Here is a 24,642-nt window from a genome sequence, read left to right on the forward strand (position 1 = left end):
GCAGAACACCAACCGAAGCCAAGCCAGGAAAGTAGAGCATGCGCGCTACTGTCTAAGGCGTTTTGCTGGATACCGAGCATGCGTACCATATCTGAAGTTGATAAATTAAAATTGAACATGCGTGATTAACCTTTCTAAATAGAAGAGGGGGAAAGGAAAGGGGAAAAAAAATCTTAGCAGAACTCTTCTTATAAGGAGCATGCGCATTCATTCGTTCTCGGTAGTTTTTTGAGAGTATGGAAAGTGAGCATGCGCATAGTGAGAGGGTTGGTCTTCTGAAGTTTGAACCGAACTGAAACTGCGAGTCGGAGAACTGTCAGTGAGTGTGGGGCTAATGGGGAGCTCGTAGGGCAGAAAGGCAAAGAGAGCGTCTTGGCCTTGCTGTTTGCTAATTCAGTGGCTTTGGAAAGGTTCATAACCCTTCGGTAACTCAACTTCCGTATCTGTAAAATGAGAATAGTATTACCTACAATGCCGGCTTAGTCCGGTTCGATAGCCTCGGCTCATTTTCAGGGCTACATAGACTTGATGTGAAGCGTTTATCAAAAATACTATTTACCGGACATAGTGGCACACGCCTATGATCCCTGCTCTCGGGGAGTATGGGGTAGAAAGATGACGTGTTTGAAGACAGCTCAGACTAGTTAGCCAGTCCAGGCCTGACTGGGCTACATAGGGAGACCTCGTCTCAAAACAAAGAACCCTCTTTTGTTGTATAAAAATAATAAAGACTTACTTTAATATTTTATCTGGCCTTTCTCTAAGCTCCAATTTTTTTTTTCTTTCTTTTCTTTCTGAGAGCAGGTCTCACTATGTAGACCAGGCTGGTCTTGAACTCATAGAGGGCTGCCTGCCTCTGCTTCCCAAGTGCTGGGATCAAAGGCATGAGCCAGTATGCCCGGCTCCAACTTCGTTTTAATACTGGAACTAAACATAAAACATTCCTTATTGATCTTAATTGTACTTACCAGGCCAGAAGCTGCTTGGTGGAAAAAGAAAAAATAAGTCTTTTTTTTTGTTGTTGTTTGTTTTTTTGTTTTTTGTTTTTTCGAGACAGGGTTTCTCTGTGTAGCTTTGCGCCTTTTCCTGGAACTCACTTGGTAGTCCAGGCTGGCCTCGAACTCACAGAGATCCGCCTGCCTCTGCCTCCCAAGTGCTGGGATTAAAGGCGGCCGCCGCCGCCGCCGCCGCCGCCGCCGCCACCACCACCCGGCAAAAAATAAGTCATTTTCTTGGAAGACAGAAAAATTAACGTTAGATGGATGTTTGGTTATTAAGCTAACTTCTGGTATCCATGTGGTGTGAAGTGAATACAAAGAATTCCTTCAGTCAGCATTATATTAACTAATTTATTTGTGTAAGAGTGTATATGCACCTGTGTGTGTGGATGTGAGCATTTATGCAAATGCAGAGGAGAGGAGGGCATCCGATTGGTTATCACTTTATTTCCTTTATCACTCTTCATATATTCCTTTGAGGCAGGGTCTCTCCCTCTCTCTTCCTCTCCCCCTCCCTCCCTCCCTCCCTCCCTCTCTCTGAACCTGGGGCAGTGTTTTCTCAGCCAAGCTGGAAGCCATCCCCAGTGATCCTTCTGTCTGCACCGACTCAGACCTGAAACTACAGGCCCGCACCAGGCTTGCTCGGTGGGTGCTGGCATCTGAACTCGGGTTCTCTTGATTACACAGCTCCCTCAATGAACATTTTTGTTTTGGTTTGTTTTGATTTCTTTTGAAAACATACTTGGGGAAAATGGTGAGTACAAATCATATTTTGGAAACTATTGAACTGTGTGTGTGAGAATGAATTTGAGTACAGCAATCCCCCCCCCCCAATTCTATAGAGTAAGAGAATGTCTTTAGATGACTAGATTCTTGGATGCAGGCAGGGTAGAAAGACAGGAAAAATTTAGGAACATGGGAAGGTCAGGAACGGGATGCACAGGCAACTGGGGAAATGGCTCCAGGAGTAATGCACTTGCTGTGCAAGTGTGAGGATCTGAGTTCGAATCTCCAGAACCCATTCTAAACAGATGCAGTAGCACACATCTGTAATCCCGGCACTCCTATGGACAGAAGGGGAGTGGAGACAGAGAATCCCTGGACTCACAGGCCAGCCAGCCTGATACACACAGATGCAGACAACAAGAGAGACCCAGCCTCAAACCCGGCAGAAAGCAAGGGCCACACACATGCACACTCTTAACAAAAGTCTCTGTGAACGTTGCTTATGTGGAGACAATATTCCTTTTATATAGAGCTATTTCAAATAAGAGTGTTAAAATAAGCCGGGTGGCTTTTTTGGGAGCATTTGGGAGGCAGAGGTAGGTGGATCTCTGTGAGTGTGAGGCCAGCCTGGTCTACAGAGTGAGTTTTTCACAAAGAAACCTTGTCTTGAAAAACAAAAACAAACAAACAAAAAAAGAATGTTAAAATAGTAATGAGCCATGCTTAAGGCCTAAGAGTCTGTGACTTTCAAGTGTAGTCTTCCTTTAACCTTTGTGCCATATGGTTTTTACCTTATCGGCCTGTGTTCTCACTGGTGACACTAGGAACTACTTTGTAATTTCACCAAAAAAGAGAGGAAAAGAAAAATCATTCTCCTAGAAAGTCTTTGAACAATGTATTGTCAGAAAACAATAAAATCAGGCTGAAAAGATGCCTTGGTAGTTGAGAGAATTTGCTGTTCTTGCAGAGGACCCAGGTTCAGTTCCCAGCCTCTACAAGGCAATTGTAACTACAGTCCCAGAGGATAGGATACCCACTTCTGGCCCCAGAAGGCACTGTACGCATGTAGTGGACAGATATACACATAGCCAAAATATGTACCTAAGAATAAATTCCCAGCACTCAGGAAGCAGAGACAGGAGAATCTCTGTGAGTTTGAGGCTGGCCTGGTCTACATAGTGAGTGAGTTCCAGGACAGCCAGAGCCGCATAGTGAAGCCCTGTCTCAAAAAAAAAAAAAAAAAAAAACCATAAACATAAGTAAAAAGACAACAAAATCCCATTAATATATGTAACTGTTGCTAAGACACTTAAATGTGATTCTTGAGAAGTCCACACCTCACCCTGGGGATGCAACATCCTTTTCTTAAATGCCTCTCTTTCCATCAACACCCTTGCTTAAATCCATTAAAATCCATTCTTAACTCAATGATGCTTCCTGCAGCTCCCCGACATGCTTTTTGATGGCAGAGTCAAGTATGATAGATTGCCAAGCATGGTGCTGCACACCCTTCATCCCAGCATGCCAGAGACAGAAACAAGCTGATCTCTGTGAGTTCAAAGCCAGGCCAGCCTGGGACCCTGTCTCAAACACACACACACACACACACACACACACACACACACACTTTAGACAGTCTTATGAGCTGGCCTGGAACTCACAGAGCTCCACATGCCTCTGCCTCCTGAGTGCTAGAATTAAAGATGTGTGCCTCCATGCACAGACAAAAAATTACTTTTTGTTAGTGTACATATATATATATATTAAAGATTTATTTATTTATTACATATACAGTGTTCTGCCTACATGAATGCCTGTAAGCCAGAAGAGAGCACCAGATCTCATTATAGATGTGAGCCACCATGTAGGTGCTGGGAATTGAACTCAGGTCCTCTAGAAGAGCAGCCAGTGCTCTTAACCTCTGAGCCATCCCTCCAGCCCCTGTGTACATAAGTTCTTCATTTTCTAAAAAATTTATTTTGATGTTGTATGTGAATACCTCCATACCTGTATGTGCACCATGTGCATGCAATTCCCTGGAAGGCCAGAAGAGGGTGTTGGATCCCCTAGAGCTGGAGTTACAGGCACTAGTGTAGGTGCTGAGACCCAAACTTGGAACTTCTGCAAGAGGAGCAAGTACTTTAACCACTGGGCCATCTCTCCAGCCCCTTATATCTGTATCATGAACACATGGCATATTGTTTGCTCTTGTTAGTAATGTGGTGGTTTCTCATGTCTGTGTCTTTTTTTTTTTTTTTTTTTTTTTTTTTTTTTTTTTTTGCAGCTTACCCACTCTCTTGTGTTTCAGAAGAGGCCTAGTTGGTGGCTTGTCATGTCAATAGTAACTGTGCAGCTTGGGCAGTGTGGCAACCAGATTGGTTTTGAAGTGTTTGATACTTTATTTAGAGACTCACACTGTTCCCAGGGACTCTGCTCTAAGAGAGAAAATGAGGCCTATCAAGCATCTTGCAGTGAAAGATTTTTCAGAGACGAAGAAAATGGAGGTAGGTGTGGTCAACAGCCCTCTCCTTACTCTACGTGAACATCTTTGAAGTATCTAAGCCCATCCCTTCCATCTTACTAGAGGGGTCCTTTGCTTTTCTTTCCCCACCCCATGCTGGGGTTTGAACCCAAGACCTCAGCAGGCTATGCACGTACCCTGCCTCCAACCCCTAAATTAAAATGTAGACACAAAGAACTGACTCTGGGGCTGGCAATATGGTTTAGGGACTTAGAAATTGGTGCTTTGTGGTACTGACATAAAACATACACTATTTTTTCCTTTTTCCTACTCTAGTTCCAGTTGCCCGGGCCGTGCTTGTTGACATGGAACCTAAAGCTATCAATCAAACCCTATCCAGAGCTGCCCAGGCTGGCCGATGGAAATACGGTCAGCATGCATGCTTTTGTCAGAGACAAGGATCTGGGAACAACTGGGCATATGGGTAAGAACAGGTCCTCATGACTTTCAGTGACATTACAGCTGTGCAGTTAAGTACTCAAGCCATTATAGGTGCATAGTTGATACAACAAGCTCAAAATCTTGAAAGTGTTGTATTAAAATTTGCAATTTGGAGTCTGGTGCAGTGGTGCACACCTTTCATTCCAGCACTGAGGAGGTAGAGGCAGGCAGAACTCGGTGAATTCAAAGCCTGGCCTACATAGTGAGTTCCAGACTGTCTTACTTAGCTTTATGACCAAAGCAACTCTTACGAAAGAAAGCATTTAAGTGGACTTGCTTACAGTTTCAGAAGTTTAGTCCACTATCATCATGGTGGGGAGCATGGCGGCATGCAGGCAGACATGGTGCTGGAGAGGTAGCTGAGAGTTCTACATCTGGATCCATAAGTAGCAAGAAAATAGAGACACAGGATCTTGCTTGGACTTTTGAGACCTCAGAGCCCAACTGAAGACACACTTCCTCCAGCAAGGCCACACTTCCTCCAACAAGGTCACACCTCCTAATCCTTCTCAAGTAGTGCCACTCCCTGGTAACTAACCACTCAAATCTATGAGCCTATGAGCCATTCTTATTCAAACCACCACACAGGCCATTCAAGGCTACCTAGTCAAATCTTGTCTCAAAGCAAAACTAAAATAAAATTAAGAATTTGGGCCAGGGAGATGGCTCAGGGTAAAGGCACCCCTACCAAACACGATGAACTCAGTTCAGTTCCCAGAACCCACATGGTGTAAGGAGAGACCCGACTCTGTCTGACATCCACATATGTGCCATGACATGTGTATGCCCTCCCGTAAATATATGTAATAAGAAATTACAATTTAGAATGTGTCAGGCATGGTGATGCAAGCCTATAATCCCAGCTACTCAGGAAGCCAAGGCAAGAGGAGCTCAAGTTCAATGTGTGCCTGAGCTATAGAGCAAGTTCACGGTCAGCCTGAGCAATTTAGCAAACTCCTGTCTCAAAGTTAAAAGTATATAAACAAAGGGGCCAAGGATATAGCTCAGCAGTAGAGCCCTCGCTCAGCATCTTTGAGGCATAGGACCAACTTCCGTTACCACCAGTAAATAAATAAAATTCAGAATTTGATCTTCTCCCTGTGCCTGTGCTCAGGTAAAGGCCGTGATGGAACCAGGATCTCCAGCATCCAGGTTTCCTCTCTCTCCCTTACCCCTCAGCAAACTATCAGTACAGCAGCCTCACCTCGCAGGCATCCAGCTCTAAGGACTGTTACAAGGCAGCAGTCCCCGAGTTCGGCTGTGCTGGAGACTTTGCAGAGGACCAGGTAATCCCAGCACTTGGGAGGCTGAAGCAGGATCCTGAGCTCCTGGGCTGCTCTCCCACAATGTATGAGGCCTGAGAGATGTCTCAGTAGGGAAAGGCAATTCCTGCCAAGCCTGAGGACCGGAGTTCAGTCATGGTAGAAGGACAGAACAGATTCCGTAGAGTTGTCTCTGGCCTCCACACATGCGCATCATGGCCCACATTCACACACACACACACACACACACACCATACATATGATGATAATGAGTAAATAATCTCATTGTTCTCATTTAAAAAAGAACTTTTAACCAAGGAGCAGTGGTGCACACCTTTAATTACAGCACTCGGGAGGCAGAGGCAGGTGGATCTCTGTGTTTTCAAGGCCAGTCTGCTCTACAGAGCGAGTTCCAGGACAACCAGGGCTGCTACACAGAGAAACCCTGTCTTGAAAAACATATATATTTCCTAGATCCTGTAAATTTATTCTTCTAGCCATCCTATTCACCTGTTAAATATATTTAACCTGTCTCTAATAAATGTTGTCAGTCGGGGCACCATACTTACATGAGACCGCCTCCCACATCTTTGAAAGGACCTCTGTCTCCTCAGTCTTCACCTTCTAGCGTAGCACCTCCCTCTGGTTAAATGACGGTACCAATGCTTGTTTCTTCTGCCATGGCATAGGTACTCTGTGCATGGCCCGAAGCATGAAGAGCCTATGATGAACCTAATCCAAAAGGAGGTGGAGAAATGTGACTCTCTGAGTGGATTTTTCATCATCATGAGTATGGCTGGGGGAACAGGATCGGGGCTGGGAGCCTTCCTTACACAGAAGTTACAAGACCAGTACTCCAGTGCCTTGAAAATGAATCAGATTATATGGCCTTATGGAACTGGCGAGGTATGAACATGTTAATTAAAAGTTAGGTATTTATTTTGATGAGTGTTTTTGCTTGTTTGTATGTATGCGCACACATGCATGCCTAGTGCTCAAGGAGGCTGGAAGAGGGCATAAGATTTCTGGTCCTGGAGTCGTAAGGTTGTAAGCTGTCATGTAGGCACTGGGAACCAAACCCAGATCCTTTGGAAGGCCAGCCAATGCTCTTAACCACTGAGCCATCTCTCCAGCCCTTAATCGAAAGTTTTATGTTGTATATTCTTTGTTTTTTTTTTTTTAAATTGATTTAGGCACAAGTAGGAGTCTGATATGGTCATATGCCATTTCTCTTTGGTAAATGCTCAATAGTGAATATTTAGATCAGAGTATATTTTCTTTCTCTTTAAAGTTTTATTTATTTTTATTTTATGTATATGAATGTTTGCCTGAATGTATGTCCATGCACCATGTGGTGTCAGATCCCCTGGGACTGGAGTTAGGCAGCTGTGAGCTGCCATGTGGGTACTGGGAATCAAACCTGGTCCTCTGGAAGAGAATCCACTGGGCCATCTCTCCAGTCCCTATATTCTTTGTTCTTAAAGTGAACATGAATAAATAATGGATCGCACTTTTTTGGGAACGTTGAGTTCAGGATTGATTGTGATATTTATGTGAACAATTCATTTAATTTTGGTTGCATTTTTCCAAATGTATTCTTTGTTTTTAAGTCTTTCTGTTTCATTTGGTCTTAGGTTTTTTTGAGACAGTTTTACTATGCAGTCCAGACTTACCTCCAACTCGAGACCCATCCACCCAATCCAGCTACAGGCATGTGCCACCATGTATAGCTGAGGGGTCTTTTTTTTTTTTTTTTTTTTTTTTTTTTTTTTAATTAAGCCAGTCATGGTGGCCCATGCCTTTAATCCCAGTTCTCAGGAGGCAGAGACAGGTGGATTTCTGTGAGATCAAGGCTAGCCTGGCCTACATATCCCTCTATGTAGGACATATAGAGACATTCCAGACATGCCAGGACAGCCAGAGCTACATAATAGAGTCCCTGTCTCAAAGGGAAAAAAAGGGGGCACTAGAGACATGGCTTAGCAGTTAAGAGCACTTCCAGAGGTCCTGAGTTCAATTCCCAGCAACTACATGATGGCTCACAACCATCTATAATAGGATATGATGCCCTCTTCTGGCATGCAGGTAATACATGCAGAGCACTCATACATAAAATATAAATAAATAAAAATTTAGAAGAAGGAGGAGGAGGAGGAGGAGGAGAAGGAGAAGGAGAAGGAGGAGAAGGAGGAGAAGGAGAAGGAGAAAAGGAGAAGGAGAAGGAGAAGGAGAAGGAGAAGGAGGAGAAGGAGAAGGAGAAGGAGAAGGAGAAGAAGAAGAAGAAGAAGAAGAAGAAGAAGAAGAAGAAGAAGAAGAAGAAGAAGAAGAAGAAGAAGAAGAAGAAGAAGAAGAAGAATTTCCAAAGATGATGGCCAGGAATGTAACTCGTTAGAGCATGTGCTTAGCTTGTTTATAGCCCTGGAGTCTATCCCCAATACCAGGCACTAGTAAGAATATCAACAAGGAATTTCAAAGACGACTGCCCATCTCTCAGGAACCTGTCTCTGGACTGGCTCTTCTGGTGCTGCAAAGGGGACCCTTAACCTCATGTTGGGGGTCCATGGTATTGTGGCTAGCCTTCAAACCATCTTAACTTCTTTCTATTGAGAAGAATTTTTTGTTTGTTTGTTTTTTGTTTTTCAAGACAGGTTTTCTCTGTATATCTCTGGCTGTCTAGGAACTCGCTCTGTAGTCCAGGCTGGCCTCAAACTCACAAAGATCCACCTGCATCTACCCCTGGAGTGCTGGATTAAAGGTGTGCACCAGCACTGCCTGTCGAGAAGAAAGTGTTATGCATACCAATTTCCTAATAGAAAGACCAAATGTAGAAAATGATTCAGGAAAGAAGTGTGGTAGCAATGACTTTTTGTTTTTGTTTTCGTCTTTGTTTTGAGACTGTGCGGCCCTGGCTGGCCTGGAACTTGCTCTGTAGACCAACCAGGCTGGCCTCAAACTCACGGAGATCCACCTGCCTCTGCCTCCCAAACAAGCGCTGGGCTGAAAGGCCTGTGCCACTACTCCCAGCTGGAATCTGCACTTCTTCATCACTCACTCACTCCTTTCCTGACTCTGACGGTTTTCTCTCCAGGTTATCGTGCAGAACTACAACTCCATCTTGACTCTCTCTCACTTGTACCGGTCTTCAGATGCCCTCCTCATTCACGAAAATGATGCCGTCCACAAGATCTGTGCCAAACGGATGAACATCAAGCAGATCTCCTTCAGAGATTTAAACCAAGTTCTTGCCCATCAGCTGGGGAGTGTGTTCCAGCCTACGTACTCTGAGGATGGCTCGCTTCACTACCGCAGGAATCCACTAGGTAATCAACCCCTCTGTGTAGAAAAGCCATATGTTCTGAAAGCCCAACATGATTTCCACTGTCTCCTCCCCTTTACCTGGAAATACTGCCAAGATATACCCCAAAGTCTGCCTTCAGACCCGCCTTCATCTCCGAACTGTCTTACTGAAAAGCTCAAGAAGCTACTAAATTTCTCAAAAGCAAACAACGTGAGTATCTAGATCAGTGGTTCTCAACCTGTGGGCCAAAGACCCCTTTGGAGGCTGAATGACACCTAAGACCATCAGAAAACACAGATACTTATATTACCATTCGTAACAGTAGCGAAATACAGTTATGATGTAGCAACACAAATACAACATGAGGGACTGTGTTAAAGGGTTGAAGCATTGGGAAGGTTGAGAACCACTGAGCTAGATGCTCCTCCCTGACTACACCGTTTGTGGAGGTACTGTCCTCCCAGGACCTAAAACTGTGTAAGGCTGATAGTGAGCACTCGATGAAGTGCTCATTGGGTGGAAATGAGTGTGTTTTGCACAGCTGGGGAGAGAGGCTAAGGTATTACACACACGAAGGAAGTGTTACACCACTGAGCTACACCCCACCGATAAAAGGTATATAGATCTGGGGTTCACAGAAACAATGGGGTTGGGCTGGAGAGACGGCTTAGTGGTTTGCCGCTGCCTGGGGGGTCAGCCTCCAGCAGCACAGGCCCCAAAGGCAAATCCCCAGAGCTGGTGTGTACTAGAGTTTTCTGTCTGAGGGGGGTTAGGAAAAAAGACATTCACAGTAGCTTTGGATGATTTCCCTCTTTATTCGCTATTCTTTCATGTTCTTTCTGTGTTCTTCCGTTGTTGGTTGAAGAAAGGAGGCACTCCCAAGATCAGATTATAAGGCCTACCTGGCAGCAGGAAGGTCCAGCCTCTTCTAATGGACTGAACCCTGAACAGCTGCACAAAGGCATATTTATTGGTTGTTACACAAAGTATTTCCTCATACTAGGGTCCCTAATCTTAATTTACAAGGCTTACTGAAGGAGAGCATCATGTGCATCCTTGACTCTAGTCCTTTACTATGTACTGTGTACAATATGCAATAATACAAGAGCCTCAGGGGTGGGGCTGGAGAGATGGCTCAGAGGTTAAGAACACTGGCTGTCCTTCCAGAGGTCCTGAGTTCAATTCCCAGCACCCATATGGTGGTTTACAACCATCTGTAATGAGATCTGGCTCCCTCTTCTGGCCTGTAGGGATACATGCAAACAGAACACTGTATACATAATAAATAAATAAATCTAAAAGAAAAAGAAAAAAGAAAAAAAGAGCCTCAGGGGTGCCTGAGGCGTCTTGTGACCAAAGTCACTGGATGGCTGCAAAGCCCCTTCAGCAAAACATCTCTGTCTTCCACAAGGATTCTTCAAGTCAAAGTACTTCTAAAAACAGCTCTTCATTCTAATATCTACCCCACACAGTGATTCTGCTAAATTCTTACAGAGTACAGGTAAAAACATGGTTTTTTTTTCTCCCTTACACGATTAAAAACAAAGTCACCCCAATAGCCCATATACATTTACATCTGAGCAACTTGTTACCTATTAACAGAACTCGAGCAAACAAAGTATTTTTTCATAGCCAACTCTTGTTGGCAGGCGATAGCAGCAGCAAACATGTGAAGGCACAGCAGAAGCAAAAGACATTATGGGGTCTCGGGGGTGTGGGGAGGGCCTTGCCTACCTGAGAGTCACAAGATTCACCCCATCAGGGGGTGACCTTCCATTGCCACCTGCTGCTCCTCTGACCCGGCCACCAGCCACCAGCAGTGGATAATAACAGTTGTTCTTGCAGAGGACCCAGGCTCTGTTCCTGCTACCTATTCACAACCATCCCTAACTCCAGGTCATGGAGGTCTGGCTCCTTCTCCTAAGGCCTGGGGCACCAGGCACGCACATAGTGCACATACATACATGCAGGCAAAACATCCATACATAACAAATAAGTGAATCTCAGGGAAAAAAAAAATCGATGTGGGTTTCTAATGTAAATTGGCATTATGTCTAAGTATTGGAAGCCCACCTGGGCGGCGGTGGCGCACACCTTTAATCCCAGCAGAGCCTGGCTGATCTGTGTGAGTTTGAGGCCAGCCTGGTCTACAGAGCAAGATCCAGGACAGCCAGTGTTACACAGAGAAACCCTGTCTGGGGGGGAAGGGAGGAAACCCAGAGGACTCAGGCGGGTTTGTTGCCGCTCTTTACAGAGCACTCTCCGGCCTGAACTATCGTTTTGTTTGGCTAATGCTTCCTTGCTACTTTGCAGTAATGAAGGGAGTCGGGAGGAAGAGCAGGAAGATGAGGTCGAGAGGAAGAGAAAGAAAATTCAGAGACTCCAGGCTGCCATGTGGTGTCATGTCCTTCAGGGCTCTGACAGGAAACGTGGGGAGTGGGGTTGGCCCAAGATGGGAGTTTGCCAGAAAGAGGAGGACAGGTTGTCAGAGAAGGGAGTCAGTGGATTAGGGGCTCAGTCAGGGCCAAGGATCGCTAGGCTGAGTTAGTCGGAGAGCTGGCAGAGGGGCCTAGCGAGGTGCCAATATAGCGCACTGCGCATGTCTGTCCACACTGCGGAAGAGGAGACACAGGAAGCCAGCGGGTGTGGAGGTGACCCTGAAAGGCGTGAATTGCAGGTTGTTGCAACCTGTTCTCTCTTCTTCTGGCTATTTATCTATTTACTTTATTTTGGGTCTTGCTCCATTGCCTAGGTTAGTCTTGAACTCCTGAACTCACAAGATCCTCCTGGTCTGTTGCCTTAGTCTCTGAAGCAGCTGGACCAGGCCTGCCTCAGGTCATGAAGGTCTGTTTGGTGGCCTTCTACCACGGAACTATGTTTCTATCCCAAAACACGTTTGATTGTCATTTAGCTAGATAAATACGAGATCTGGAACATTATCTAAGAAACATTTAGTGAATATAGATAGGATGACAAGAAAAGTGTATTAGCACTCATACTTAGTTTAGTCAATTAGTCACTCTTATTTCTACTCATATTTCTTTTGGTAAGCTGTCGGGTGTTCCTTCCTTCCTTCCTTCCTTCCTTCCTTCCTTCCTTCCTTCCTTCCTTCCTTCCTTCCTTCCTTCTTTCTTTCCCTCTTTCTGTTCGTTCTAATGCGGTACTGTGTTATTCATTAAGCGGGGCTGTTTACTGTGTGAGAAAAGCCACAGCACGACAAAAACTACTGTAAGAGTTTATTAGGGGAGGAGACCAGAGGGTAGCACTTAGGCCTGTGGAAATAGCCATGCAAGGAGAGAGAGGGGAGGGTCTGTGACCTGCTTTTACCGATTCTCCCCCCCATGTGCATATGGGCTACATAGCTATGCCGGGCATGCGCACAGATTGCGTGATCACTCTGCGTGCAAATCATGTGACCACGCAGCACATGAATTACGTAGGATGTAGGCCCCACCCCCAATGACTATAAGCGTCTTGCCAGCACTTGTGAGGTCATGGGGGAGTAGCTAGAAATTCCAACACTTTCCTCCTTCCCTCCCCCCAACTTCTTTCCTTTCATCTTTTTCCTTTGAGACAGGGTCTCTCTGTGTAGCTCTGGCTGTCCTGGAACTCACTATGTAGACCAGGCTAGTCTTGAACTCACAGAGATCTGTCTCCCTCCTGAGTGCTAGAATTAAAGGTGTACACAACCATGCCTGGTCTGTTTCTTTTTTTTTTTTTTTTTTTTTTTTTTTTTGAGCCAGAGTCTTTCAATATAAGCTCTTGGGCTGGCTTGGAACTTGTGGGCAATCCTCCTGCCTCTGCCTCCTAAATTCTGGGATTACGAATGTGAACCACCATATCCATTATAAGTATGCTTTTTTTTTTTTTTTTTTTTTTTTTTTTTTGGTTTTTCGAGACAGGGTTTCTCTGTGTAGCTTTGCGCCTTTCCTGGGACTCACTTGGTAGCCCAGGCTTGCCTTGAACTCACAGAGATCAGCCCGGCTCTGCCTCCCGAGTGCTGGGACTAAAGGCGTGCACCACCACTGCCCGGCATAAGTAAGCTTTTTCAGCCATTCTAAAATGAAGCAAAGATCTGGGCATGATAGTACACGCCTTTAATCTCAGCATTCCAGAGGCAGAGGCAGATGGATTTCTGTGAGTTCAAGACCAGCCTGGTCTACAAAGAGAGTTCTAGGTCAGTCAGGGCTACACAGTGAATCTCTGTGTGTCAATAATAATAAAGCAAAAATGTAGTCTGTATCAGATGCTGTCTCTGAAAATTCACTTTTATTGTTTAAGCAATTCTGCAGATGGAGAAAACATTTGACTCAGAACATCATCAAGTCATGGTTGTGTAGAAGTAATGGCACCACTCTGGATGAAGTAAATTTAGTTTACGTTTTGTTTTTTGTTTGATTTTGATTTTGTTTTTTCCTTACAGGAGACTTAATGGAGCATTTAGTTCCCCACCCCGAATTTAAAATGCTGGGTGTTCGTAACATTCCACAGATGTCTGAGAACTCTCTGGCATACAGCACGTTTACCTGGGCTGGCCTCCTCAAGCATCTAAGACAGATGCTTATTTCGAGTGCGAAAATGGAAGAAGGTAAGGGCGATTTTAAAAATAGACAACCCACATACTGGGAAGGGCCTGTCCTGGAACCCTGAGGGTAAACTGGCTCAGGCTGGTTGAAATAAAGGCCCCTTCTTCTACCCAAGGAGCCTCCTTCAGAAACTCGCTGAGACATTGCAGAGGGCTTCTTGATGGCTTTACAGTTTTCAAAAGGACATTTAAGACAAGTGTCATGTTACTGCAAATCTTTATTTTATTTTAATCAAAGTAATATATGGATGTAGCTCTAAAAATCAAGTAGTTAGGGGCTGAGGCTATAGCTCGATTGGAAGAGTGCTTGCCTAACACGTAAGGCCCCGTGTTCAGTTCTCAGCCCCACAAAGAGCAGGAAGACCAGGAATTCAAGGCCTCTCTCAGCTCCCTAGCAAGTTTCAGGTCAGCCTAGGGTATATTAGACCCTGCCTCAAAAGAAAAAATCATGTAGCAGTGAGATGACTCCATGGGTAAAGGAGCTTGTGTCCAAGCTGATGACCTGAGTTTAATCCCTGGACCCCGAGTGGTGGAAGGAGAGACCCAACTCCTCCAAGTTATCCTCTGACCTCCACACATGGACTATGGTACGCATGAGCACACGCCTACATGCATGAACACACACACACACGCACACTCACACGCACACGCACATAAATTAATTAGTTAAATTAAAAAAAAAAAATCAAGTAACAGCCGGGTGGTGGTGGTCCACACCTTTAATTCCAACACTAGTATCGAATTCCCCTCAGGTGCCTGCCCTGAGATTTCTCCCCGAGTCCTGGAGAAGATGCTACAAGCAGCTGGGATACTAATCTGAGGGAAATCAAAAGGATCTAAGCACACGGAGCTCTTTAGTCCACTCACTTTATTCTTCTCAGTCAATTCTATCTGCACAACTTGTTTTCTGTTCTCTTACTTAGCTCCTCTCAGTCCCTTTTCTGCTCTTCTCTCCTTGTTCTCTCAACCCTTCCCCTTTTGTTCCCCCCCCCCAAGCGTCTATACATCCATTCATTAACAACTCATTAGTAAAAACTACAAAGTAGCCGGGCGTTGGTGGCGCACGCCTTTAATCCCAGCACTCGGGAGGCAGAGGCAGGCGGATCTCTGTGAGTTCGAGGCCAGCCTGGGCTACCAAGTGAGCTCCAGGAAAGGCGCAAAGCTACACAGAGAAACCCTGTCTCAAAAAAAAAAAAAAAAAAAAAAAAAAAAAAAAACTACAAAGTAAACTCCCGGGGCAGGCATTCTGATAAGAGTCACTTGGCAAAGACACTTGGTCAGCTTAATTGGTGACTGACAGCAGCTGTAGGTGGTAAAAAGTTCTACCTCTTAAAGGGATAGCTAGAAGGGTTACAAGGGAAGAAATTAAACCAATGAGAGATTTAAGGAATAGGCAAAGAATATGTGTTCTATTTATGAGATTAATAATAATATCCAGACATGGTTAGTCAGTTAACAGCCTTTTTCTGTTAGTCACCTGAATCTCAGGACCTGTACATAATTAGTCTACTGAGTCTAAAATCTTGCATGAAAAAACTGGTGTAGAAATAAATACAAAGTGTTAATTGTTATTTGAATCAGAGTGGGGAGGGGCTGGTGGAGGAAGCTTAGGGCAGCACAGGTGCTGTTGATCTCTTGAAGGACTAAGACATGCCAAGGCCGGACACCTGCACTATCACTTCTGGTTCACTGTAATTCTTCTGAAGTGTTTTGATCTAACAAGGCCTGCGATTCTGCTCTGTGAAAGTTCTAAGAGGACACTTTGGCCAATTTTGCCTTGTCATGGCTAAGGATGGAGAACAAGACCTCTAAGTATCTACAGTCCACGTGGAATAATAGACCTAGTTTTGAAGCATATTTTAGTATGTTTCTGTTCATAAAAATTGTACAGTTAAATAAGAAACCATCTTTTAGACTATAATTATGTGTGCCCATAAGATTGAGTTGTAATCGTGAGATAACATGTACACATTACATGGAGATGCACGGTAAATGGGGAGAATCATAGCTATTATTGCACAAGAAGTTTACAACAAGAAGCAGCCAGTTCATTCAAAAGGCAGTAATCCCATAACGCCTTGCGTGATGCTTTCCTCCAACAGAACCCTTGGTTCTGATAGGTTGACCTTCTGAGCACTAGTTGTCACCTGCTGTATACTCCCATGGTCTTTTGCTACCAGCAGCTCTCAATACACTAGGGAGGCAGAGGCAGGCAGATCTCTGTGAGTTCGAGGCCAGCCTGGTCTACAGAGTAAGTTCCAGGCCAGCCAAGGCTGCACAGAGAAACCCTGTCTGGAGAACCAAAAAAAAAAAAAAAAAAAAAAAGAAGAAGAAAGAAAAAAAATCAAGTAATTAAATCACTTAAGGAGTGCAATTATAGCCCAGTGGTAGCACACACCACAATTTTTAAAATTTTTATTTATTTTATATGTATGATTGTTTGGCCTGTATGTATGTATATCTGTGTACTATATACACACTTGGTACCTGTGGAGGCCAGGAGAGGGCCTTCGATTCCCAGGACCAGAGTTACAGACAGCTGTGGATATGGTGATAGATATGGATGCTGGGATGGAACCTGGGTCAGTCACTAAGTCACTGCAGCCTCCAGCAGACCCTTTGCATGTGAGAGGTCCTAGATTTGGTCCTGGTGTGGTATTGCAGGCACACTGTGTGTCAGCAGTTAGAAGAGCTCCCTGGCACACATTTGTAAGCAGACCACAGCAGTGCCCCGCCCTCTGCTTCCCCTCACTCAGAGAAAACCGCTTTCAATCTGTTCAGTTGCTTCTTCTGAAACTTATGGCCCTATTTATTTAGAAATAAATATTTGGCTCTGATTTAATTTTATTCCCACCTTTACCTATTACCCATTCCTTTCCCCTTTTCCTCACTTTTTAAAGGCTTTAATTTGGTTTTGTTTGCTTTTCATTTTTTTGAAGATTTCTGCATGTATATGTTATGTGTGGTGAGCATGTATGTGTGTGTGTTCACATATATAGGGGAGGGTGCACATACATGTGTGTCCATGCATGTAGAGGCTGGTTCACCAGGTTGACATCAGGTATCTTCCTCAATCATTCTCCATTGTATTTATTGAAGCAGGGTCTCGTGCTGAGCCCAGAATTCATAATTCGCTAGAGCTAGCCAGCTTGCTCCAGGGATTCCTTGTCTCTGTCTCCCCAATGCTGGGATTGCAGGCAGCTCTCCATGCCTACCTGGCTTTTATGTGGGTGCTGGAATCTGGACTCCAATCCTCACACTTGGGTAGCAAGTGCTTTATCCAATGATCCATCTTGTTTTTGTTTTGACACAGGGTCTCATGTATTACAGGATGGCCTCAAACTTGCTATGAGTTCTCAATCCTCCTGCTTTTACCTCCCTGTTAGGATTACAAGGTGATAGGTGTGCACCATTGTGCTCAGCTTTCTTCATACCTTTTTGAAACAGTGTCTTGCCATGTAGCTCTAGCTGGCCTGGAACTCACAGTGTGATCTTCCTGTCTCCAAAGTGCCACCCTGCTCATCCATTTTGTTCCTAATATTAAAAACTGTTGGGGCTGGAGAGGTGGCTCAGAGGTTAAGAGCAGTGACTGCTCCTTCAGAGGTCCTGAGTTCAATTCTCAGCAACCACATGGTGGCTCACAACCATCTAACATGAGATCTGATGCCCTCTTCTGGTGTGCAGACAGAACACTGTATACATAATAAATCTTTAAAAAAACAAACAAACAAACAAACAAACAAACAAAAACCGGTGATTGAATCTTCTTAGATCTCCTCAGAGTTCAGGTGCTGGCACCCACATCAGGAGGCTGACAGATAACCTGTAACTCTAGTTCCAAGAGATCTGGTGCCCCCTTGTGGCCTCAGTGGGTGCCTGCACCTACATGTGCTCAAACACACACACACACACACACACACACACACACACACACACACACACACACACCCTTGTCACTCACATTCTTTCTCTTATATTATTGTTTTTAAAGATTTATTTATTTATTATGTATACAGAAGAGGGCGCCAGATCTCATTACAGATGGTTGTGAGCCACCATGTGGTTGCTGGGAATTGAACTCAGGGCCTCTGGAAGAGCAGCCAGTGCTCTTAACCTCTGAGCCATCTCTCCAGCCCCCTTTCTCTTATATTATAACATATATAACATAGTATAACATACCTTTACATCAGCCTTTAGTATAAATCTCACCAACGGTTGATCTATGTGCTGTTTGCAGGCTACACTTTATTTCATGGACTGTTTTTCCTTGTAGAATTGTTTCTTTTTTATGTGTTTTGCTTATTTGTTTGTTTGTTTTTGTGTCAGGGTTTCTCTGTGTAACAGCCTTGGCTGTCCTGGATCTCGCTCTGTAGTCCAGACTGTCCTCGAACTCACAGAGATCCTCCTGCCTCTGCCTCCCGAGTGCTGGGATCAAAGGCATGAGCCACCACCTGGCTTTTATTTTTTTAACTATGACCCTAGGGACAAAACTTGAATGATTGGTTCCTTGGCAAGGAGTAACACTGGCAAGTAACATCGCTACAAGCTAGTAAACTGCTTAGTACACTGAGAAATTCAGATAACATTTTATATACTTCATAGAGCTCTTATTTAAAGAAAAGGAATAATTAGGGGGAAAAAAACCTTTAAAAGGGGGCTTGGCAGATCTCTGTCTCAAAACAAAACAAAATAAACAAACAAAACCAGGCTGGAGCTGTTCTCAGTGGTTAAAAGTGCTTGCTGGTACAATCATAAGGACCAGAGTTTAGACCCTGGTGCCCACATAATGACCTCCTACTCATGCCTCTAACCCAGCTCTGAGAGGAGCAGAGACGAGAGAATTGCTGGGTCTTGCTCCGGCCTGGGGGAACAGGCTGAGAGTGATGGAGGAGGACACCAGCTGCCCTCTCTGGCCTTCCCTCAGATGTGCACCTGTCATACACTGACACACACTACATACGATGCACATCACAGTGAAGCTTCCCTGCCCTTATCTGTTTGCTGCGGTGATGAGAGGTCTTATGAGAGGAACAGAGAGGAGTATCAAGGCTTCCAGGTGGACAAAGGCAGCATCAGGATGACTCATGAGCGCTCAGGCTGTAGGTTGGTGGTGGGACACTGACGAAGCAGGCACCACAGAGCCTCGGGTTCAAATCACTGTCCAGGTAGCAGACTTCTCAGAATTGGGGTTAGGTAGAGCTTCCACACAGTGACCCAGTGTCCCGTAAGATCCCCTGCATGGCTGGGCCTAGAGTCACTGAAGCTGGCTTCGATGGTTTAGCTTTTTCAAAGCAGAAATCCCTGTTCCCTCTGCTGTTAGACATGTCTGTCTTGTTCCCAGGACTTCCACAACAGGTGAGCAGAGTTTCAACTGTTCTGGTTGCTCAGTCAGTAACCAAAGTTATACTGATGCTGTCTTCACATCTGTTGCCTTTTTTCTTAAGACATCCTTTGTTGTCTTAATGGGAGTGGGAGAGAGAATGTGTGTGTGTGTGTGTGTGTGTGTGTGTGTGTGTGTGTGTGTGTGTATACCAGTGTATATGTGGTCCTTTAACTAGAAATCACTGGATGTTATTTAGTAGCAAGTATTATAGAAATATTTAAAATGACAGGTAGATTTCCCCTTTCTGCTGGAAACAGCTTATGTGTGTCGGATGGCAGTGCCAGCATTTGGAGAGCGCAGAGCACAGTTTGAAGTGATGTTTTCCGGCTCTTTTGGCCCCAGTACTTGCTGTTCCAGCAATACCTGCTAAGATCTCATGGAGCACAGTGTTCTTCACGGAGGGTGAGACACCCTGCACCAAGCTCTCAGGTCAATTAAGTGCAGTTTGCTTAGTCATTTTCCCAAAGGGCACTGTAGGTGTCAATGGTTTGTTTTTGTTTTTTGTTTTTTTTGCAGTTCATTATATAAGTTTAAGCATATATATATATATATATATATATATATATATATATATATGTACATACATATACATATACATATATATATTTGTAGTACAGGGATTGAATTTAGAGTTTACATATACTAGGCTAGTGCATTACCACTGAGCTACATAGCCTGCCCTAAATGTTTTCCGTTTTTGAATATATGACTGGGCATGTGGGTGAACATATTTATGGCACAAACCAAGGTGCAGGATCTGTTTATATCTGGTTCATGTTATCAGAATGCACTGTCTGAAGATTGGCTCCGTTTTTATCACCGCTACTGTTTACCTCCACATCTCCCAGCAACAGACCAACAAGGGAATGAAAGACTGAAGCAAGAGAGACTAAAACTGCCAGATATGATAGCACACGCCTTTACTCTCAGCACTTGAGAGGCAGAGGCAGGCAGATCTCTGTGAGTTCGAGGCCAGCCTGGTCTACATATCTAGTTCTAGGACAGCCAGGTCACTTAATAAGTAGACCCCAGGGAGAAGGGGGAAGGGCAGAGAGACACAATAGAGAGTCACAGACAGAGAGACAGAGAGAGCTTACAGTGTTATTGAATACCTAGCTTCAAAGATTAACATGACTGTGCATGCTTGTAACTTCAGCATTTTGAGGCAGGAGAATTGTGAGTTTGAGGCTTAGGGTTATATAGTAAGACCCCATTTAAAAAAAAAAGTGGGAGGATTTGCCCTGGCGGAGGTGGGAATGGGGGGTGGGCTGGGGGTAAGGGGTGGGAGGGGGAGAATAGGGGAACCTGTGGCTGACATGTAGAAATGAATGGTATTGTAAAATAAAATAAAATAAATAAAAAAAAAGTGGACATGGTGGCTAACGCCTGTAACCTGGTACCCTTGGCCCTTCGGAGACTGAGCAGAAGTTCCAGACCAGCCTGGGTTACATTGTGAGTTCTAGGCTACAGAGTATGACCCTGCCTCAAAAACAAACAGGCAATCAAATACATACCTCAGCGTGGGGAGGGTTCTCCAAGGGCCTTAAACTTCTGACTTGATTCTCCTGCCTTGCCTCCCAAGTGCTGGGATCATAGGCATGTGCTACCACACCTAACCTAAAGCAGCTACATTTGTCTCATGCTGTTCAAAGCAGTGTACAAACTCTCTAGCTTTTCTTTTGTGCTAGGTATCGACTGGCAGGTGCGGCCTCCTTTCTCAGGTCTTCCACCTCTTGGCAAAATGTCTGTCCAAAAGGATCTTCATTTTAACACTTCTATTGCTAACTTGGTCATTCTCCGTGGCAAAGACGTGCAAAGTGCAGATGTGGGTAAGCATAAGTTCAGGTAAAAATTGAGGGGTATATTTTGGATCATGTGGGTGGTTTTTTTGTTGTTGTTGTTGTTTGCTTGTTTTGTTTTTTGACACAGGGTTTCTCTGTGTAGCTTTGGAAGCTGTCCTAGAACTCGTTTTTTTGTAGACCAGGCTGACCTTGAACTCACAGAGATCCTGGATCTCGCTCTGTAGACCAGACTGGCCTCGAACTCACAGACCCTGTTGCAGGGTCACATTGGAGAAACACCCAAGGACAGCCACAGACACACAGACCTCGAGCATGCTTCATTGCTAGTTCAGCATTCATATTTGAAATCGCTCTTTGCAGATAATCTTCCCAGCAAATCTTGTAAATTGTACTATGATTATTTTATTTTATGTGTATGTTTTGCTTGCATGTATTTCTATGTATCACATATATGCAAGTGCCGGAAGATGCCAGAAGAGGGTGTCAGATCCCCTGGAATTACAGTTACAGTTACAGTTGTGAATGCCTCTGTGGGTGCTGGGAATTGAACCTGGGTCCTCTGGAAGAGCAGCAGCCAGTGCTCTCAACTTCTTAAGCACTGGACCATCCTTCCAGCCCAGAGACTTGAACTGGAGTCTAGAGTGAGGGGCTCCTTGCCTTCTTCTCTCCCCCTAATTTTTTCCCCTGTCTTTTTATCCTTCTTCAGAATTTAGCTGTTTTCTTTTTTTTAAACGTGTGTATGTGTGTACCTGTGTACATGTATGCTTGACATAACATGCATGTATGTGCCACAGCACACATGTGGAGGTCAGAGGACAACTTCCAGAGTGTCAGTTCTCTCCTTCCGCCATGGGGGTCCCAGGAATTGAACTCAGGTCATCAGGCTTGGCAGCAGTCACTTTTACTCCTGGGGCCATCTGGCCAGCCCTCGTTACAACATCTTCACACATGGATAGAAGGGACTCATGTATGGTGTTTCCAATTCCAGAGGGGTTTAAAGACCCAGCTCTCTACACTTCCTGGTTGGAGCCTGTTCATGCTTTTAGCCTGTGGAAAACCCAGCGAGCCTTTGACAAGTACGAGAAGTCTGCAGCCCTGGTCAGCAACAGCCAGCTCCTAGTAAAGCCGCTTGACAGGATCGTGGGCAAGGCGTGGAATATGTTTGCATCCAAGTAAGTAAAAGACAGGTCTCCAGACCTCCCCTCCTCAGCCAGATAATGCCGAGGTAAAGAGTGAGGTGCGCTGTGGAGCGAGCCTGGCTGCCACCATGTGGCTGTGAAGCCCTGGGCATAAGACTGGAAGGCTACCCCTCATCCACGCAGCAAGCATCCAATGAGATCATCGTGCAAAATACCTAGTACACCACTTGGCTAGCCAAGTGCTCACTAAGTGTCCTGCATGATTGTTTTTATTTTATGAGTATGGGTATCTTACCTATATGTATGTCTCTGTACCATAGACATGCCGAGAGCTCTGGGAGGCCAGATGAAGGTGCTGGACCCCCTGGGACTAGAGTTACAGATGGTTGTGAGCGAGTCTCCATGTAGGCACTGGGAATAGAACCTGGGTCTTCTGGAAGAACACCCAGTGATCTTAACCACTGAGCCATCTCTCCAGCTCAGCTCCTCTACTACTGTTATAATATAGGACTTGTTGTTTACCAAATGAGCAGTTTCTAGGCAAGATTCAAACATTTCCTAATAGGATAGTTTTTAAAAAAAGATCCTTGGGACCAGAGATGCTGCTCGGGAGAAGAGCACTTGCCCAGCATGTGTGGGGGCCTGTGTCCTGCCCCGGTTATTGGGAAGAGACAAGGAAAAGGTCCCAGGGAGTGGACGGTACTCTGGTCCTCCTCAGTAACAGTAATGTATTGAGGGAAGTCTTCGGGGCTTCTCAGCCTCTTCCCGTAGACAGTTATTTGCTGTCGACATTCAGTGCCCCAGATGACTGAACAGGGCTAGGATTCCCCAGGCCTAGTCATCTTCCCAGGTTGCTCCACAGCCCATCTCCTCCTCACCTGGATCCCACGTCCTCTTTGGTCCAAGCTCTTCTTCCTCTTGCTAGGGTGTCAGTTTATCTCTTACCGGGCTTGCTGTTCTTCTGGGAGCTGGGTATGTCCTGACCCAGAGCATCTGGGTGGGAAGGGTCTGAGAAAACCACCAAGGCAGAGCCCTAGATTCAGTTCTAATGTCAGACCCTAAGTGGACCTTCTGGGCTCCTTTTTAGAGTTGATCTGGAGGCAGTGGCCTCCTGCAGCGTACTGAGTCAGGACTACAGAGTCCAACATACCACCTTCCCGTCCTCTGGATGTAAGGCAGAGGGAGTGTGAAAACAGGCTGGAGTTTGCTGGTGTCATTCACTGATTCCGAGTAAACAAGTGCCCCACACGTAAGGAAGGTCCCCAAGAGGTGCTGTGAGCTTTGAATGCTCACAAGCCAGGAAAGGTCTATTGTTTAGGTTTCTCGTTTGCCTGGATCTATTGATTTGACAGTTTCTGCTTTTCACCAGAGCCTACATTCATCAGTACACAAGATCTGGAATGGAGGAGGAAGACTTCTTGGACAGTTTTACATTGTTAGAACAAGTGGTTGCCAGTTACGGTAGTCTCTGACCCTAAGAGGAAAGCACCTCACAGGAGTCTTGGACTAAAGTATTTTCAGAATTGAACCATGCTCAGCGGAGGTCACGTGTGAGCCCAGCACTCTGGAAGTCGAAGCAGGAGAATCAGGAGCTCAAGACCATCTTTGGCTACATCAAAAGTTCAAGGCCGGCGGATCTCTGTGAGTTCGAGGCCAGCCTGGGCTACCGAGTGAGTCCCAGGAAAGCTACACAGAGAAACCCTGTCTCGAAAACCAACCAACCAACCAACCAAACAAACAAACAAACAAAAAAAAAAGAGTTCAAGGCCAACCTGGGCTACATGAGACTCTATCTCAGAATAGAGAAATAAATACAAATACTTGCTCTAAAGTCCAATCTGTTAAAGTAATAAAATAGAATGCTGAATTTGGTAAACTGTTACTGAGACTTTTTTACTGTTACCAAAAGAAAACTACTTTTCCACTAATTTAGCCTCTCAAACATTTTAAATATGACAATATTTATAAATGTGTGATTTGGAGGAATTAAATTCTTTTTCCTAATTTTCTTTCTTCAAGGTAGATTATTTCAACAAGTAATTTGTACTGTGTTGACTTCAATTTGGAGTGTAGTAGCTGTGTAGAAGAGTAACCATTTGGTCTTATTAAAGCCAACACAGAACTTACTGCTGTGTTTTTTCTCCAGTGATAAATAAAATACTTACATAATTGGAAAAAATAGAATGCTGGTTCTAGTTTATGTACTCTGTCCACAGACATGAAGAAAACACTTCCAGTGGAGTATAGCATATTTTCAGTGAAAATCTATGTTGTGGAATATTACTTTAACTAAGTAAGGTGTGTTAATTTGTTTATGCTGCATTTGTTTAATTGTGTAAAGATGTGTTGCTGTTTTACCTTGCCTGCCTAAGGCACCTGATTGGTCTAATAAAAAGCTGAATGGCCTGGTCAACAGAGTGAGTTCCAGGACAGGCTCCAAAGCTACACAGAGTAACCCTGTGTAAAAAAACAAAACAAAACAACAAC

General features: G+C 44.7%; 1 protein-coding gene across 3 annotated transcripts; it reads left to right on the top strand.

Moving 5' to 3' along the window:
• The first annotated feature begins 63 nt into the window (after positions 1-63).
• On the top strand, positions 64-23,785 carry Tubd1 (tubulin delta 1). 3 transcript variants are annotated; one of them, XM_028878284.2, is made up of 9 exons: positions 64-319; positions 4,009-4,228; positions 4,522-4,669; positions 6,638-6,854; positions 9,037-9,268; positions 13,670-13,834; positions 20,903-21,043; positions 22,005-22,188; positions 23,525-23,627. In XM_028878284.2, the coding sequence occupies exons 2-9, from the start codon at positions 4,057-4,059 to the stop codon at positions 23,625-23,627; spliced, it is 1,362 nt and encodes a 453-aa protein (XP_028734117.1). In that variant the 5' UTR covers positions 64-319; positions 4,009-4,056. The 3 variants fall into 3 exon arrangements, with proteins under 3 accessions (XP_028734117.1, XP_037056771.1, XP_028734116.1); XM_028878283.2 differs by lacking the exon at positions 64-319 and adding an exon at positions 1,225-1,752 and having other exon boundaries at positions 23,525-23,785; XM_037200876.1 differs by lacking the exons at positions 64-319; positions 20,903-21,043 and adding an exon at positions 1,224-1,752 and having other exon boundaries at positions 23,525-23,785.
• Positions 23,786-24,642: the final 857 nt, after the last annotated feature.

The sequence above is a fragment of the Peromyscus leucopus genome, chromosome 8b (genome assembly GCF_004664715.2).
Source record: "Peromyscus leucopus breed LL Stock chromosome 8b, UCI_PerLeu_2.1, whole genome shotgun sequence".
In the NCBI taxonomy this organism is placed as follows: Eukaryota; Metazoa; Chordata; class Mammalia; order Rodentia; family Cricetidae; genus Peromyscus; species Peromyscus leucopus.

Bases quoted from the DNA above. Each gene is read 5' to 3' on its own strand.
- Tubd1 (XM_028878283.2), top strand. The intron at 9,269-13,669 runs GTAATCAACCCC...TTTTCCTTACAG, and splicing joins CTACCGCAGGAATCCACTAG to GAGACTTAATGGAGCATTTA. The intron at 22,189-23,524 runs GTAAGTAAAAGA...GCTTTTCACCAG, and splicing joins TGGAATATGTTTGCATCCAA to AGCCTACATTCATCAGTACA.